We start from the raw sequence: 16,040 nt of genomic DNA, 5'->3' as shown, positions 1-16,040 counted from the left end.
TGTGGCCCTAATATTAATATCAGAATTAATTTATAATAATTTCTTTTGCACGACAGCTCAACTTCAACTAACATATACAACTAACATTTTGCTCTGTCACATGAGTCAAATCTTTCAGGAGCTATTAACTCATTCACTGCCATTGACGGGTAAAGGCGTCAAAGGTCCATTTTTTTTTTAGATATATTCTCTCTTCATATTTAATATGGAGCAAATAACACCATGGCAAAGCAATTTGCACTTCCAGGAGCATGTATGTTAAATGATGATAGCTCCCCAAAAAAAAAAAAAATTAAAAAAAAAACCTGACCACATACATGAATACGATTTTAGCTTTTAAATATGTTTGTGTCATCTGTCACCATCGCTGTCGAAGTCTTGTGCAAACATTTCATCCACTTGAGTGAGGTGTGTGCAGTTGGACAGCTCCCCATTTTTGCAAAGTCTTCCTGATCTCAACGCAGGGTGGAGTGACATGTCTCAGTCAGCAATCAATCAAGTGTGTTTAAAGCAAAGAGGCCACAATCCTGTAAAGGCACAAGAGGAAGCGTCAAACCTCAGCTGGGATTCAGATTCTATAAACTGAACCGTTTGTTTTTTGCTTAAAAAGCGTTTAGAGAGGAATCTCACCGAAAGACGGAAGCGGTAAGCTCATCCACGAGACCACCTGAAAAGAAACAAAATGTGTTTTTATTATGATAAAAACGGAATGTCCGAAATGTCATAAAGGTGTTGGAATGCGGCCTTGAACGATGTGTATTTAAGAAGGAATCCTGTACCTGGTTTGCAAATGGTGTCACACAGGATGGGACAAAGGTAACAAAAAGAGCATTCCTGGAAGATGTGACATTTGAATTGAGGGGTGTGTAGACTTTTTATAGCCTATGACTCAAAAAGAGAGGACGCTTACTCGGCAGATCTCACAATGGTCCGACTCATCTCCCTCCTCACAGGGACAGTTGTCACACCCACAAGAACAGCGCTACACAAAATGAATGCAATTTGTTATTAACACCAATGTGAACTTTTTAAAAAAAAAAAATATCTGAATATGAGCGCTGCAGTTTTATACCTCGCAGAAGGAGCAAATGTTGCACAAAGAGCCCGAGTGGAATTGTTGAGTGCCGGTGACCGCCTCTTTCTCACTTTGTTCTTGGGCTGAGTCTTCTTCGTCGTCTGATACTGTTAAGGTCGTGACCCAATGATGATGTCATCATTCCCACAGATGGACAAAACACAAGATACAGCCTAGTTAAAAAAAAAAAAAAACATAAATAATTGTGTGTTCACCTTGATCTTTTACGGCCTCCTCAGCATCTTCAGCTGCTGCCTCATCGTCATCATCAGTGGGATCCTCCTCCTGCGTCTCTTCTACAATTCCTGCCTCCTCATTTTCAGTTTCTCCCTCTTCTCTTTCTCGATTCTCACCAGCTTCCTCTTGGACCTCTTCCTCTCCAGTCAAGCCGTCTTCGCCGTCTTCTTCCTCGGTCTCGTCTTCTTCCTCCTCATCGGTGGGTCGCTGCTCCTCGGGCTCCACGTCCTCATTCGCAGCCTCATCTCCTCCCTTCTCCTCTTCTAAAGTTCCTTCTTCCTTTCAATCTCTTCATCTGATTCTTCCTCTGCTACCACCTCCTCCTCGCTATTTACAGTAAAGACTTTTCACAGAGGACGCCCCCCCTCAATGTTACGACCTTTAGTCGAGCTGTGACAAACCGGCCTGGGAAGCACCTTCAAGCTCAGCGAGGTCTCATCTCACACAACATCTGAGATTTACTGACCAAAACATTAGGCACACTTGTCCAGACCAAAATTCAAATGTGCTTTTTTTTTTTTTTAATCACAAATAAAGTATGGGTGCCACATATTTAGAGACGTCTGTCAATTTCTATATATTTCATTAAAAAAAAAAAAAAAAACAACGGCAATTCAAATGATTAAAATAAAGAATCCTTTCTTCAAGTAGTTTTACTCTCACAACAATATAAAGTGACAACAAATAAAACATATTCAGCATTGAATGTGAATTAACATGCAAAAAAATATTTTAATCCCCACCCGTGTCACACCATATTTGGTTAAATATATGCATAAATAGAATTTGGCATTTGAATAATAAAAAATTGCACTTTAAAAAAAAAACATTTACAAGAATATGCAATACTGTAACAATGTAGTGATGGTTGCTGACTGAGGCAAGTCATAATATGGTCTGGCAGGCAGTTGGCATGGCAACCAAGGTAGAACTAGCTTGTTGTGACCCCGCCCCCTCACGCAAGGCGTCACAAAAGTTGCATCAAGAACATGATGTGAACGAATCTGTGTAAAAAAAAAAAAAATAATAATAATAATAAATAGTGGTAAGAAAGAGAGGTAATATGAGTCGTAAAATGTTCGGAATTACCTCTGAAGTTTGGGGGAGGCCGAGGAGGTTTAAATGAGCTGCCTTGGGCCAAAGTATCCACAATCCAACTTAGAGCGCTGGAGCAATATTCCATCTGTGTGATAGTAACATTCAGAAAGAGAACTCTTCAGCACAAAAACGTGGGCAGATTTCAATAATGTTGAACAAATCCGAAAAAAAAAAAAAATGCCATTTGTAATTGAAGGAGGAAAATGAACGGATGAAAGCCGTTAAGATACAAACTTCTTACGATTGTGTGCATGAGTGATAATATCCAGAAAATCAATTCACAATTGCAGTTTTACCTCACTCTCCAAAGTCCTGAGCCGGTGGTCAAAGTCTCTGCTTTCTGTCAGATGTTTCATCACACCGTCCACTCTACCAAAAAAAAAAAAAAAAGAAAAGCCATTGTACTCAAGCTTAACCATTAAAAAAAAGGACAATATTAGGTGCACTAACAAGATTTAATTCAATTAATCTTGCGTTGATTTAATGTCTAAAATGCTGACAACAAAAGCGAGTTCACCCCAAAGTGAAAATGTTGCGTCCAAAGTGTTCATATTTTCAGGGGCCACCGTTATCATAAAAATTCAGTTTTATGTCCAGACAATTTTCTGAAGACACTAAGGTGCGTTGGGAAATATCAGCTGATAAAAGACACGTCACAATGCTCAGCTCGCAACCTTATTGTCTTAAGAAAAGAAAAGCAAATGAAAATGAATGCCGTTAACCAGGTTTCCTAGAGATTGTTTCAGTCGTAAAAAAATAAAAAGCCAGTCCTCACTTGGCGGACATGCGCTTGAGCCTCTCCGAGTCGCTGCTCCTCTGGATTTTGTTCTGAGCGGTTAGGAAGTCCTCCTTCTGAATGGTTTCCCACGTCATAAGTCTGTTTGCCGTCTTGCCTTTGAGCTGCAACACTGATGAGACAAAAAAAAAATAAAAATCACAAAGAGCCATTGACGCCTTTGCTAACTTTGCAAGGACTCAATCGCTGCGGGAAAACACTGACCGAAGTGGTGGATCTTGACGGAGGAGACCTTGCGGATGTTCCTCTTGATGAAGAGGTTGATGTGAGAGAGGATGATGAAGGGCGGCGCCAGCGAGGGGCGCGAGTGGTACTGGACGATGAGGTTGTACCGCTGGAATTTCCAGTAAATGTCACTGTTGGCCTGCACCTCCGAGAAGGTGTAACTGCAAACCACGGCGGTGGTGGTGAACAGAAATAATCATTTTAGTATAGGATTTTTTTATTTTTTTTTTTATTAAATGACGCCCTCATAATCCTCTCTTATGGGTCCCTTGAAATTTAAGAACCCCTGATTCACGAGAGATCAAACATGTTTACCTGAACATGGCAATGAGAAGATTGATGAGCAGGATGTTGGTGACCAGCAGATAAACAACCAGCAGGATTACCACCAGCCAGTTACTGTACGTAATTCGACACGGCTCCGCACCGCCGTCAATTAGCGTTACGTTGCTGGTGCATGCCATGTCCCAGTCCTTCCCCACTGGGAATAATGCAGATGAGGAAAAAAAAAAAATGTCAGAGAAATTCATCGGGTACGAGGATCTAAATGCTCGAATTCCTTTCAGGCACAAAAGACAAAAATGTTATGAGATTAGATATGCACACACACACACACCCACACACCCCTACCATCCATTTCTTCGACGGGAATCTGTCCGAATATGTGCAAATACGGCCGGTAGAAAACCCGGCGGAAGATGCGATCAAGTCGAGGGTCGTAGGAATACAGCAAAGCCTGGTTGGCCACACCGTAGGCCATTAGCCACACCCCCAGGAAGAAGAGGAAGAAGAAGACATCCTTCATCTGAACAAGAATATTTAAAAAAAAAAAAAAAAAAAAATGAAAATTCATTTATGACTTTCTTGATGTTGTTTGGTCACTTTTTTTCTTACCATCTTTCCCACGATGATGATTTTGGGGCCCAGCTGCTTGTGAATGGCAAAGATGTGAATGAGGCGGAGCGTGAAGACCATGTAGTCCACACACATAACATCTCGGCCAAATTCGTAGGACCATCGGAACATCCTGAAACATAAGCAGGCGGTATTAAAAACTACGCGGCAATTTATTTATTTTTCATGTTTCTCTACAGCCGTGATGAGCAGAAAATTATCCACCTTTATTATTTATTTAGTGATTTAATTCATATGATCATTTTACGTGTAGTGCATATTCACTCTGTCAAGAACATTTCTTTTCGATGATGGGATTTTAGATTTTTTTTTTTTTCTCATGTAAAACACGCGGACAAGTCGGTGCCACATTATCCTCTCATCTGGAAAGCCATTGTTTGTACAGACGCGTGCTTGTTCTTAGCAGGTCAACTTTGCTATTCTAACGTCACTAGCGTTGGTAACAGAATGTTACCTGTTGTCTTAAGTGTTGTACATATTTTCTCGCTTGTTCTTCGTTAATTAAAAACCACTCCCACTAGTGAGGGTGACAAAAAAAGGTGCCGACTAATATGAAGATGGAAGTGAGCCAAGTCAACATTGCGAGGCTGCGACATGATAAAGACCGACAGGGTCAAAAGATTAGTTCAGTAGGAACGAATCACTAACCATGGTAACTATTTAAAAAAAAAAAAAGACTTTTAAAGCCTATTTAAGAGGTCATAATGGCAAACTATAATCAAATGTCGATGAGTATAAGTGTTGTGATTATTGTCGCGGGTTTTCGCAAAATATTCGTCCGAAAAAAACAAAAAAAAGGGAAGAAAAAATAAAAATCAATAACTACATAATAAATAAATAAATAAAACATCAACATTTATTTGGCATTTTTTTCACTTTTCCCCATTAACCGCAAAAAATGTGGGATTACGGTGTTCCGAATCTTGATGTGGAGCGCCCCAAGCCTGCTTAATGCTCCGTTTGGCAGACAAGTAATAATTTAATTTCATTTGTGATTGACACTTATGAGGGAGTTGAAGCGTACTGCTGCTACGTTTTTGAAACGCGTCTCAAAAAAAGGCAGTGTTGTTCTTCTGCCAGTGTCAATTAAAACTGAGCATGACTATCTTTACAAAGAATTAATGAGCTCTTGTTAAATTACATTTTTTAAATCTCATTACATCGTGTAGTGTTGTGACATTTTCATTCGGTGGTGTGCAGTGAAATAATTGTAAAAAGTCTTTCGTTTTGTGCCTCGGCCCATTATAGGAAGTTAAACACTGTAGTACAAACGCTTGGATGATCCATTACCTGCAAATTAGTCCAATGATGAACAGGATGATGGCAGTGAGGTCACACTTGTTCCACACATCCTGAATGTACACTCTGACTCTCTGTCGCAATGTCCTCGTCCCTAAAAAGAAGGTCTTGGAAAGAGAAATGATATCAGTAAAAGTCAATGTGTAAATTATCTGTGAATAGTTGGGACCGTAAATGGCCAGCGGACCACACTTTGGACACCCATGATGTATATGACTCATTCCTCATTTACCTCTCGTATTTCCTCGCACACAATGGTGAAAACCCAGAAATAGAGCACCAGCTCGGTTATGGCGGGACCCTCTGGGGGCGGCGGTTTGAAATCCACCAGCAGCACGTAAGCGAACAGCAGCAGAAAGAGGAAGTACATGAGCACGTTGCCCAAAAAGGACGTGACTGGCGCGAACCAGAACTGACGCCATCTTGACACGATGAACGGCCGCTCGGGAGGTCTTGGTGAGAGAGGTCGGCCTTAGGAAAACCATATGTTGACACCGTGGGCGTATATCCTGAATAAATATTTTTTAAGCAGTATCGACAGTATTGGAAGTGGTGACTCACCTTTGATGGTAGCAGTCCTGGGCGTGTATACTCCTTGGGACTCTGCTTCACTAGTGGTGAGACCACAACATGATTTCATTTATGTAAAAATACAAAGTTCAAATGATAAACGAGGACTTTTTTTTTAGACTCATCTCCAGAGGTACTTTGACTTGTTTCTCGAATTATGAGTGAGATGCAGGATGCTGGTTAGATGTTGTGAAATGTTGGGGAATCCTCGGGCGCCATCTAGTGGCGAATTAGCTAAACTTCACTCGCACAGTACGTTTGATGGCAATCAAAAGAATTTGATTTAAAATTAAAAAATAAATAAACAATCCACCCCAAAGAGATAAATTGTCAAACTCTGTTCTTCAAGGGTCACTACCCTGCATGTTTTTGATGTTTCCCCTCTTCCAACTCACCTGATTCAAATGATCACTAAGCTCTGATGACATTTCAATCAGGCGAGTTGGATTAGGGAAACATCTAAAACATGCGGGATAGCAACCCTCAAACACCAGAGTTGCACACCCCTGCTCTAGATAATCATGATTCACCATTTCCAAATTATTATTTTTTTTTTCATGAACCTAGCTCACATTTTACACCACCCATGATAAACAAGGGTTCACTTTATATGTTTACATGTGCTTTATGTCGGAGAAGGAGAAGATGGTGGTGCCATAGAGGCTGTCGTTGTCCCGGCCCAACACGTCTTCACTGGGCTTCACGTCTTTCTCCTGCTGGTGATCCTCTGGTGCCCTGCAAAGCGGAAGGGAGACCCCGATATATAAGAATATATAAAATATGAATTCAGCTAGCGGAGGGGATTCAAGTGTTGTTATGTGAGGGTTCCTTGAATGTTTTGACTGTTTTATATTTTTTCTTTTTTTTAGGAGTGTTTTAATTGTTGCTGACCTGAATGAGATCAAGTTAGTGTAGCAGAGGACAGGGCAGAAGAAGGTGAGCAGCAGTTTCCACACCTCTGTGTTCCTCTTCATGTCGCCCCACCAGATCTGAGACAACAGAGACTGAGGAGGAAAAAAAGTCCATTCACGACATGCCAAGTGAGCTGCTCATTTGAACGTGGGCTCCGTGGAAACAAAAGCCACCTGAACTCCATCATGGCTGAAGAAAAGGCGCGCATCCGCACCCATTCCCATTTGGAGGCAAGTGGTCCCGCCCCAGACTGGGGATTTGCGAATCAACAAGGTGAAAGAGCGACTTTCATTGCTACGGTAACAAGAACTGAAGACATCTGAAATGGAGAAAATCATTTGCCAAGGTTTGTAAAATACACTACACACTCAAACAAGATACTCGGCTCTCAAGTGAAACTTTTTTAGAAGAGGTCAAAGTTTAGCTGTAAAGGGTGTAGTGCTCCCAAAAACTTGTTGAAGTCCAGTTGGATCAGATTCCTGCTTTTACCATGTGCCAGGTTCTCAAATTTCTGGGCCAACTCTTTCATGGAAAGTTTGGTTTCGGTCTCAACTTCCAATTTGGAAAGTTCTCTTAGCATCTTGCAGCCACTCAGAGCACTCAGCACAGACTCTCCTGCCTGGGAGGAAGCAGAAAAGTTCTTTCAATTAACCACTGTGACATTTTCACGAGTGTTCCGCTAATTACACGAGTCCATCTTCCAACGATACCATCTCCCAGAAGAAAGTGGCCATCTCGCTGCGGTTCTGGAGGACGGCCCAGATGAAGAGCGAAGCCCAGGGGAAAAGGCAGCGCTTCTCCCGATATAAACAGTCGCCACGCAGCAGCTTACTGGCGCGCTGGCAAGAGAGAAAACAAGTTGGTGATAAATTTAAGGATGTCGTCAACCCCTCACGGGGGATATCTCCCAGACAAGTTGTAAATGAAAAAAAATAAAATAAGAAGAAATGGGGAGTTGAACAATACCCTCATTGCCCTCCTCTTCGACGCGATCAGTTCCAAATCCAAGGGGGCATAATAGAAAGGCTGGCAGACATCTCCCATTAACAGTTCGAGCACTCGTGACACCTGCGGAGAAAAGGAAATAAAGAGTAAAATAAATAATGACAATCGACACGCATTTAAAAGTTTCCAAAAATGAGTTTGAAAAAGAAAAATCACCTCGAAAAGACTGAGCTCTTTCACTGGTCCACTGTGAAATTTCTCAGCCGCACCTTTGCTGGGGGCCTCCTGCAGGTGTGACGGAGTACCGAGTCTCTCCAGCAGGCGGCGCTGGAGTAGCTGGTAGAGAAGTGTCCCGTCAGCCACTGATCTGTAGAGGCTTTCCAGGCGGCCATAGGTCAGGTAGTCCAGGATGTTTAGGCCGTTCTCGGTGAAGAGACGCACAAACTGAGGCTTGTCGTTGACCAGGGCGTCGGTCATCGAGTCCTCCAGGTCTTCATACTATTTGATCATTGGAGGGCGATTTTAGGATTTGGGACTTTGGAACGACTCGACTTGACATTGATGTGGCATCTCCCTCTTTTATGAAAGTGTCTTTTCCACTCACCCTCCACTGGATGTCCCCGTTGAAGAGTTCGCTTTTTGCGATGTCGACTCGGTTCCACGTGACCGCGAGCTTCAGCTCCTCATTGTACGGGCTGTGGTCGACTGACACGCGCTGCTTGGACGCTGCGAAGTCGCACAGTATTTTAGGTTATGCTGCCACCTGAAAAATGCCGAATGTTCTTAGCGTGGAATTTATATTCCGACTCTACCTCCCACCAGCGCTTTGAGCAGCACTGTGTCAAAGTCGTTGGGGCCCTCCTGCTCGCCGTGGTAGATGGTGATCAAGTCTTTGTTTTGATAGATGCTCAGAGCCTGGAGACGAGACACACATATTTTGATTACCCACAAAAACTGCATAAAAGTTGTGCTGGGAAAAATAATCAATTAATTAGGAACCACAGTAATATACCGTAGTAACTAAAAAGTGCAGCTGGACGTTAACATTTCCTCTTAAGGGGCGACCAAACACAGTGTTAAAGTCCGCACACAACAAATACCCTTTGGAGTGAAATTATATAATCTTTTCCATTTACAAAGAGTTTGTTTCAACAGCCGTAGCGCAACAGTGTCCACTGGATGATGTTGCACATAAAAATTAAAGGACTATTGTACTGAGGGATATCTTGTGAGCGTGTTTGCCCTCTGCAAATTGCTTGGCAACGTTCCATGTCTGTTATGAAATTTCCTGTCTGTGCTTCGATGGAATTTTGAGCCCAGCGGCATTAAAAGAAAGGTCAGCCTAAACCCTGAGATCATCTATTGTAAGCTCAAGTTTGGCGCGCAAGGACCACAATTAATTTTTTTAAGCAGAGGTGGAATGGTTCGTTTTAATCAAATAATCAATGATGGTATTTTTTTATGACAATACATAATTTTGCTAAATAGCCATTTATTAAAGAAAGTGGATAGTATTTTGCCCACGGGCCATATTTTGACCACCCCTTGCTTGCTGGATGACATAAAAAATAAAAAGAATACACAGAGGTGTGACAAGAGGTGTTACACTTACACGCTCAACAAGTTTGTCCGTCTCCACTTCTGAAGGAAAGTATTTGCGAACCCGTTCTGCCACTCTGTCTTTCAGGTCCACGCTGGGCCCCACCTCACCGTCGCACTCGCTGGAAGACGGGGCGACCGGCGCTGACGTCAAGTTCTTGACAAGGTCACTCAAGAAGTCGGCCGTGCCTCCTGAGCCCGCCAGCACCAACCAGGGCATGGAGGTCTTCAGCGAGAGATCAACTCTCTGGTACGAAAGGGAATAGGGACACATTTCTTGAGGGTGTGGCGTTCTTTGTGCTGCTCACTGACGTGACTGACAAAGTTTTGACAAACTTTACCTCCAGTAGACTGGCGTCCCCTGAGACCAGCATGCAAAGAACTGGGATGTCGATACTGCCACTGCCTATAAATAGCAAACAAATTAAAAGGGGATAGTATGAATATTCTGAGCTTATTTTTCATACAAGTGGACGTCTGAGACTATTGCTGCGGAGATCATTTGATTTCAATGTATCTACAGTGGCCTAAAAAAAAAGTCTACACACCCCTGTTTTTTGTGATATCATGTGGAAAAGGATATAGCATTTCAATAATTTTTCCACTATAGGAAAGTAAAACAAACAATTATGGTGAAATAATTAATTTGCAAAAGTGTGCACACCCTCTGATAACTGGGGATGTCGCCGAGTTCATTAAAAAAAAAAATAAAAGAAATCGCATTCAAACTCGATAAATGGGAGTCAACACATACCTGTAACTCTTTTAGATGTCTCTGATAAACCCCACATAAATTGCTGATGTTGTAGTAGGATTTTCCTGAGGGCTTTTTTTCTTTTCTAGCAGACCCCTGGAGATTTTTTTTGAATGTGTCTAAGGCCCCATGCTTCACTGTAGGACTCTTAGAACCCTCTTCATCTTTCTTATGAGTCCTATTTATAAATTATGATCAATGCATGCATTTTCTTTTTGTCAGGCAAAAGCAGTTTCGGCATCTTGTTCATTTCTGCTCCTGCACTCATCTTGACTATACATGTCGAGAAGCAATGCGTCAAATGCATGCCAGGGCATGCAATGGCCGCCAGTAGATACCAAAATGATCAACGCATGCCTTCAGTTCAGGGAGCGAGATCCGTGCTTTCTTTTAATTCAGGTTGTGTCCATTTAAAAATACTCGCAATAATAACAGCATGGGGGAAACTACAGACAATGGAGGCGCTTGACCTTCAACTGACTGATTGAATGTAAAAAAAAAAAAAAAAAAAAGAAATCAGCATACACAATGGGTTGCGTTTCACACAAAAGCGGTTACCCCAAATGCCCGTGCGTTGGTGGGAGATGTAGTCCTCCAGTTTGGCCCTGAAACCCGTCTCGCCACCTCTACGTCCCATGCTGCCGTCATCCACCAGCAGGAAAGCCTGGTAGTTGTTATCCAGGCAGCACGAGTCCCGGGTTATGTTGTGGACATAATACTTGGCAGGAAAACTGCCCTGCAAGAAGAAGAATCAAGGGAAAGGTCCGTGGCAGGTGTTCTTTGATTAAAGGTCAAGAAAGTCTGTTTTGTAGATCGCAAGACAGATAACATGGAGACAAGTATTGGGACACACGAAAAGCTATTGAGTTGGGAGTTTGTCTCGGGAGGTTTTTATGACTGGAGGTTCTATTCACTTGGACTTGCTTAAAAAATACAAAACGAGGTTTGGCTGTGACATGAGAGGCCAACCTGTTCATTGACCAGCTGCTGCCGGTTGTGGACGAGGCCCCAGGGAGCGACGCCCAGAGCAACCACTTTGTTGAGGGAGACCGAAGAAGCTGCAGTGGCGTGATCCCTCACCGCCTCGCCCACGCACCGACCGACTCCTTCACGCAAGCCCGCTGTCAAAATCCAAGCGCCTGAAACATACAGAATGAATACTTTATGACCAAATATGCTCATTTTCATATTTTTTTATTTTAATGGTACGCGCGTGCAAGGGTGTCATTATTTTTGCTTTGATCTGAGGCCTTTCAGGAGGAAAGCTGGCAGAAATGACCTCACATGGCGAGAGAACATCATGCGCCACCTGCACTTGGCAAACTAGTCAGGAAGAAAAGGCCATTGTCGTTCCAAATTTAGATTCACACTCTCAAGGAGGCCCTGGCTTTAATGGCGAGGGCTTTTTCTGTTTTTTTCCATGCGCAAAAACACTTTTGACCCTCGCTTGCCTGTTTGGCAAAATATTTTTTTTTACCTGTGCTTTGTGAAGCTTTGACCAGACCCTGCCTGAGGACCTCCCGCACCCACGTCTTCACCTTGGTCCTGCCTTCGCCGCCCACTACGGACACCACCAGGTTAGGAGCGGGCAGACCCCAGTGGGCCGTCATCAGGGTGTAGACCATAGATGGCGGTGTGTCCCATGACAGCCGCAAAAACTGCAGTCCCCGTTGAGGTACAAAATAAGAATTCAAGTTAAGTGCCTCTCATGTGATTGTCACGTAGCATCACATACTGTAAATATGCAAGAAAAAAGTCATTCCAAGAACAAAGGGTATACAGAAATAAATTAAAAACTAATTTCCAACCCAAAAATAGTGAATAAATAAAATCTGGAAGTTTTTTTCCCCTCGAAAAAAAAAAGAAAAAATCATCATTACAATGACTTTTCTCAAAAACAGGCAACTTTTAATTGCTATGGCATTTATGGAAGACATGGTCGTAAATTGGCTGCTGGCTTTGCGAAACACACTCATCGAGTAATAGCATTGATCAAAATGTTTCGAAAATGACCCACGTAGCTGTGCCTCTTGCTGGCGCCTGCAAACTGCAGCTCTCCGAAGGCGTCCGTCGGGTACTCAGAGGAGTGCTGGGCGCTGTCCCAGTGATTGACAATGGCCGTGCTGAAATAGTCGCCGAGAGCCACAGAGGCATGGGTATCTCTCGTCCCCCCACACTGGCACAAGGCGCCATTACTATGACAAATGGAGGAAATAATTCAAGTAAATAAAAGAGCACGAGGCACCAATGGGGACTGAATGAAAATCACAGTACCTTAAAGAATCTTCCACAAAGGTGGTGCAAATTCTTTTCTTGAAGATTTTGGGGATCCAGCTCTAGAAAACACATTCAAAATAATTTCTGATTTTTAATAGGGACCAAATTTTTTATTCTTACTGACCTTGATGTTGATGGAATCTCAAACCTTGGCATGTTGGCTTTGGTTCATAGAAAATAGCTGCTATTACATTGGTGAGGCATGCAGAGTTTAAACACTTGACTGTTACTTATGGCAAGGTGCTGCAGTTTCCCCCAGTGTGTGTATGTGAGGAGAGTGTGACTGCAAGCCTTTTTAGCTAAAAGAATAACAAAATATCTTTATATTATAATTATTGAAAAATTGGGTCATGATGAACTGGTGATTAACAAATCCGCCTCACAGTTTGAAGGCTACGCGTTCAAATCCAGGCTTCGGACATCCAATCTGAAATTTGTATGTTAATTTTGGGCTTTCACGGGTTTGGTGTTTTCCCAAAACATGACCCTACTGAGGATAAGTAGTATAAAAAAGATGGATGGATGGATACATAATAGTAGATTAGGGTTTACTTTATTGTCATTACACATGTCACAAGCAACAAAATGAAAACTGTATCTCACCAGAGGTGCATACGCACTATTTAAATAGCATATACATTAATCTCAGCATATAAGGCATGTGATAGTAAATAAATATGTCAACATAAGTGTTTAGTTCTACAGGTATGTACAGGATATATGAGTAATATAATAGGGTAATAACTTTATAGGGTAGTTCATGTTGATATTATAGTAGTGAAGAAAAACAATAGATTGATTATCCATAATACAAAACTTAATAATGTGTATCATTATTATTATTAATAATAATAATTACTAAAGGGTAGATTTTAATTGCCATGTTGTTAATTTGTTTAGAAGTGCGCAGGAGGTAACAAATAATAGTACAAAAAGGGCCGTGTTCGATTTAGAGTCCAACAGGCTATTGCCAATACACTACAGCTGAGCAACTAGCCTACTAAATCAAGATGGAACGCGGCCACTGTGATTATACTCTCGGGTACTGTACTGTACTCCTTACTTTGATGTTCGACGGACACAGCGTCAAGTATTTCGCTGATATTAACCTATAGTACATTCAAAACTGGACGTTATGTCATGTATGGCAACTTAAAAGGAAAACTTCACACAGCGCGGAAAGCAGTTGTCAGGTTTAAGTGACCAAAAAACACCTTCCTCCCGAGTAAATTCCGATAGCCGCTATTGTTAAGCTAGCATGCGACACTATCGGCTTCCAACTTCCGCCGCTTTACACGATACGCGAAAATTGTGTCACTTTGAAGCATGTTTGTTGGCCAAACGCCAGCGTTTACCCGATTATATTTTACGACGAAATTGCCCTGTTTGATAAGGAAGACGTAATAGTGCAAGTGAAATAATTTTTCTGGATGCTAGCGAGGCGTGGACGACGCGTTATTGTGACTCACTTTCGTGCCTGGCAACTTTCACAACTTCTAGTTCCTTCACAACAATTGCAAAACGTTTTCCCCTCACCTGGTCCTTCTCGGATTTGTTTTTGTGTCCGCCTTCTGCCGCGTCGCCAGTGTCTCTCATGCTTTTTTCCCCCACTCACGCGATTCAGAGGAAGATGCCAGGAAAAACAACCAACTTCGCGTTTTTTCTAATCATTATTCACTGACTATTTCCCCTTCCGATTTTATCACAGTTTCTCAGACAGTCCAGGCGGAGGAAGGAAGGTGCAAAGCAAGCAAAACTCACAGGTGAGGGTGTGGTTGGAAGAGGCAAATACTGTTCCTCCTCCAAACTTCTTCAAATAGGAGTGGTCACACTCTGCCTCACAAATGTCACACCTGGTCCTGGAACTTTGGGTGCTCAGTTTATTATAGAACACTTCTTAACACCTTCCTGGTGAGCGTCTTCGAGCAAAATTGCCACTAATACACGCTGCAAGAAAATTCTTGTACGGGGCTAAAAAAATAAGCCCAAGGTGACATGCAGAGAGAGGGAGGAGGCACCAGAAGCTGTCATCTTTTTTTCATGAATTTAATTTGAACATAAATATATTACTGTAAAGACATTTAAATAATATTTCTTTTAAACCATGATTAAAATATTCTTGCAGATAGCATACATCCTTAAGTACCAGTCAACCAGAACACAGATGTTTTAAACAAAACAATAGTTTGGTATGTCTTCCCTCCAATGTCCGTCTTATTTGCCGTATCCCTGAGGGTCATTTGCATTCTTGGATTTTTCTTTTCCACTCGTTTTGCTGATGTGGTATAAAGTACTGGCCAAGTTATGGACGTGGCAAGTGCCCAACTTGCATCCAGGCTCGGGGGCGCGCCTCTGACGGAGTAGTCTTACTGTCAAGCTGTTGGCAAAAGGGGGAAAGGGCATGACTATAATGTAAAGTTAACGACTATAATAATAAAATTATTTAAATACATTATACCTGGATAAATGTTAGATTAAAAAAAAACTTAAATACAACTGAACTGTTCTTAACAAATGCACTGTACGTGATGAAAAAAAAAAAAGTTATACTAGTAACGCTTCTCATTTATTTAATACCTGTGTTTGATTGCATCCATATCCAGATGTTGGTCTCTTGAGCGAAAGGGGACAATCTTCAGGAATGGAACGTGCTGCCCCTGTGTCGCCGCTGACCTTTCCGACCCCGATGCCTCGACCGTGTCCACTGCGATGGAGGTGTCTTTGTTTAAGCTGTGATTCAGACCAAAGGAGGTACATGTTAAATTAAAAAAAAAAATTTTTTAAAAAGATAAAGCACGGCAAGTGTGCAGGCGTCTTTAGTCACCTGAGAGTGGGTCTAAGTGGCGAGGCACTGGTCAAAGGTACAGTCAGTAGCAGCAGAACAGCTATCTCCATACCGCAGTGCTCTGTGATCGAGAAACAATTGAGTCAAGTTATTCTCAGGAAGTATTTTCTCAAAGTTTACTGCTGCATGAAACTTACCACCAAGAAAATTGAGATATCCCTTGTTGCTTTTGGACTGAACTATCAATCCAGAGGTGGTGGTGTTGCCGAGTCGCCAAGTCTGTCATGCTTTCGCCTCTTCAGGCCTTTTTATAGGGTGAAAGGGTGAAGGAGGTGTGTCTGGAGTCTGGACTGTAGTTGTGGTCACGCTCGGCCAACTCCCATGCTCGTCATCTGTTGACATTTAGGGTTTTACATCCTAATGTATTTCATGGCTTAATGTAAACAACCTTATAGTAACAGTCCGAGCATGTGATGATACTCGTAGTGACCTTGTACCTTGTTTGATGTTCACATTGATTCTAAATCACCCCCCTCCTTTCCCCTGATATACC

At 42.2% G+C, this 16,040-nt stretch overlaps 4 protein-coding genes across 8 annotated transcripts in view; 1 reads left to right on the top strand and 3 right to left on the bottom strand.

Moving 5' to 3' along the window:
* Window positions 1-350: 350 nt before the first annotated feature.
* LOC148317555 (uncharacterized) lies at window positions 351-2,201 on the bottom strand. The gene is made up of 7 exons (XM_088285244.1): window positions 2,189-2,201; window positions 1,291-1,575; window positions 1,073-1,182; window positions 911-982; window positions 780-834; window positions 631-667; window positions 351-527 (listed from the first exon to the last, which is right to left on the bottom strand). Exons 1-7 carry the CDS (start codon window positions 2,199-2,201, stop codon window positions 506-508), a joined length of 594 nt encoding a protein of 197 aa, XP_088141370.1. The 3' UTR covers window positions 351-505.
* Window positions 1,948-14,609, bottom strand: LOC148317554 (transient receptor potential cation channel subfamily M member 4-like). 2 transcript variants are annotated; one of them, XM_088283693.1, is made up of 28 exons: window positions 14,464-14,609; window positions 12,700-12,761; window positions 12,443-12,620; window positions 11,903-12,083; window positions 11,395-11,564; window positions 10,984-11,161; window positions 10,013-10,077; window positions 9,685-9,918; window positions 8,885-8,987; window positions 8,677-8,798; window positions 8,289-8,570; window positions 8,094-8,195; window positions 7,838-7,966; window positions 7,617-7,746; window positions 7,301-7,446; window positions 7,107-7,219; window positions 6,834-6,950; window positions 6,207-6,256; window positions 5,878-6,116; window positions 5,637-5,752; window positions 4,326-4,458; window positions 4,062-4,236; window positions 3,747-3,912; window positions 3,411-3,592; window positions 3,186-3,318; window positions 2,707-2,779; window positions 2,402-2,495; window positions 1,948-2,316 (listed from the first exon to the last, which is right to left on the bottom strand). In XM_088283693.1, exons 4-28 carry the CDS (start codon window positions 12,048-12,050, stop codon window positions 2,294-2,296), a joined length of 3,423 nt encoding a protein of 1,140 aa, XP_088139819.1. In that variant the 5' UTR covers window positions 12,051-12,083; window positions 12,443-12,620; window positions 12,700-12,761; window positions 14,464-14,609; the 3' UTR covers window positions 1,948-2,293. The 2 variants fall into 2 exon arrangements, with proteins under 2 accessions (XP_088139819.1, XP_088139818.1); XM_088283692.1 differs by having other exon boundaries at window positions 14,239-14,465.
* Window positions 11,922-16,040, top strand: part of LOC148317552 (chaperone Ric-8A) — a 12,679-nt gene continuing 8,560 nt past the window's right edge. For 2 of the 4 annotated variants that reach the window (XM_088283700.1, XM_088283699.1), the window contains exons 1-2: window positions 13,930-14,465; window positions 15,306-15,453. The gene's annotated coding sequence lies outside the window, so the exon portion shown is untranslated. Of the gene's footprint in view, window positions 12,101-13,929; window positions 14,466-15,305; window positions 15,454-16,040 lie in introns of those variants that run through there. The other 2 variants (XM_088283697.1, XM_088283695.1) reach the window with 2 other exon arrangements.
* Window positions 14,803-16,040, bottom strand: part of LOC148317553 (uncharacterized) — a 5,025-nt gene continuing 3,787 nt past the window's right edge. The window contains exons 2-5 of the mRNA XM_088283702.1: window positions 15,685-15,879; window positions 15,527-15,608; window positions 15,280-15,432; window positions 14,803-15,079 (exon numbers count right to left, since the gene is read on the bottom strand). Coding sequence (XP_088139828.1) covers window positions 14,917-15,079; window positions 15,280-15,432; window positions 15,527-15,597 — 387 coding nt within the window. The 5' untranslated portion in view covers window positions 15,598-15,608; window positions 15,685-15,879 and the 3' untranslated portion in view covers window positions 14,803-14,916. The remainder of the gene's footprint in view (window positions 15,080-15,279; window positions 15,433-15,526; window positions 15,609-15,684; window positions 15,880-16,040) is intronic.

The sequence above is a fragment of the Idiotropiscis lumnitzeri genome, chromosome 20 (assembly GCF_059441095.1).
Source record: "Idiotropiscis lumnitzeri isolate Australia: NSW breed Sydney's pygmy pipehorse chromosome 20, RoL_Ilum_1.0, whole genome shotgun sequence".
NCBI lineage: Eukaryota > Metazoa > Chordata > Actinopteri > Syngnathiformes > Syngnathidae > Idiotropiscis > Idiotropiscis lumnitzeri.
Note: the sequence above shows the minus strand (reverse complement) of the source record. Positions and strands in the feature narration are given on the sequence as shown.

Bases quoted from the DNA above. Each gene is read 5' to 3' on its own strand.
- LOC148317555 (XM_088285244.1), bottom strand. The intron at 835-910 runs GTAAGCGTCCTC...CACATCTTCCAG, and splicing joins ACCATTGTGAGATCTGCCGA to GAATGCTCTTTTTGTTACCT. The intron at 528-630 runs GTGAGATTCCTC...GTGCCTTTACAG, and splicing joins CTTACCGCTTCCGTCTTTCG to GATTGTGGCCTCTTTGCTTT.
- LOC148317554 (XM_088283692.1), bottom strand. From the start codon at position 14,298: ATGAGAGACACTGGCGACGCGGCAGAAGGCGGACACAAAAACAAATCC. The intron at 8,988-9,684 runs GTAAGTGTAACA...TCTCGTCTCCAG, and splicing joins CGGACAAACTTGTTGAGCGT to GCTCTGAGCATCTATCAAAA. The intron at 6,117-6,206 runs GTGAGTCACCAC...GGTTTTCCTAAG, and splicing joins CAGGACTGCTACCATCAAAG to GCCGACCTCTCTCACCAAGA.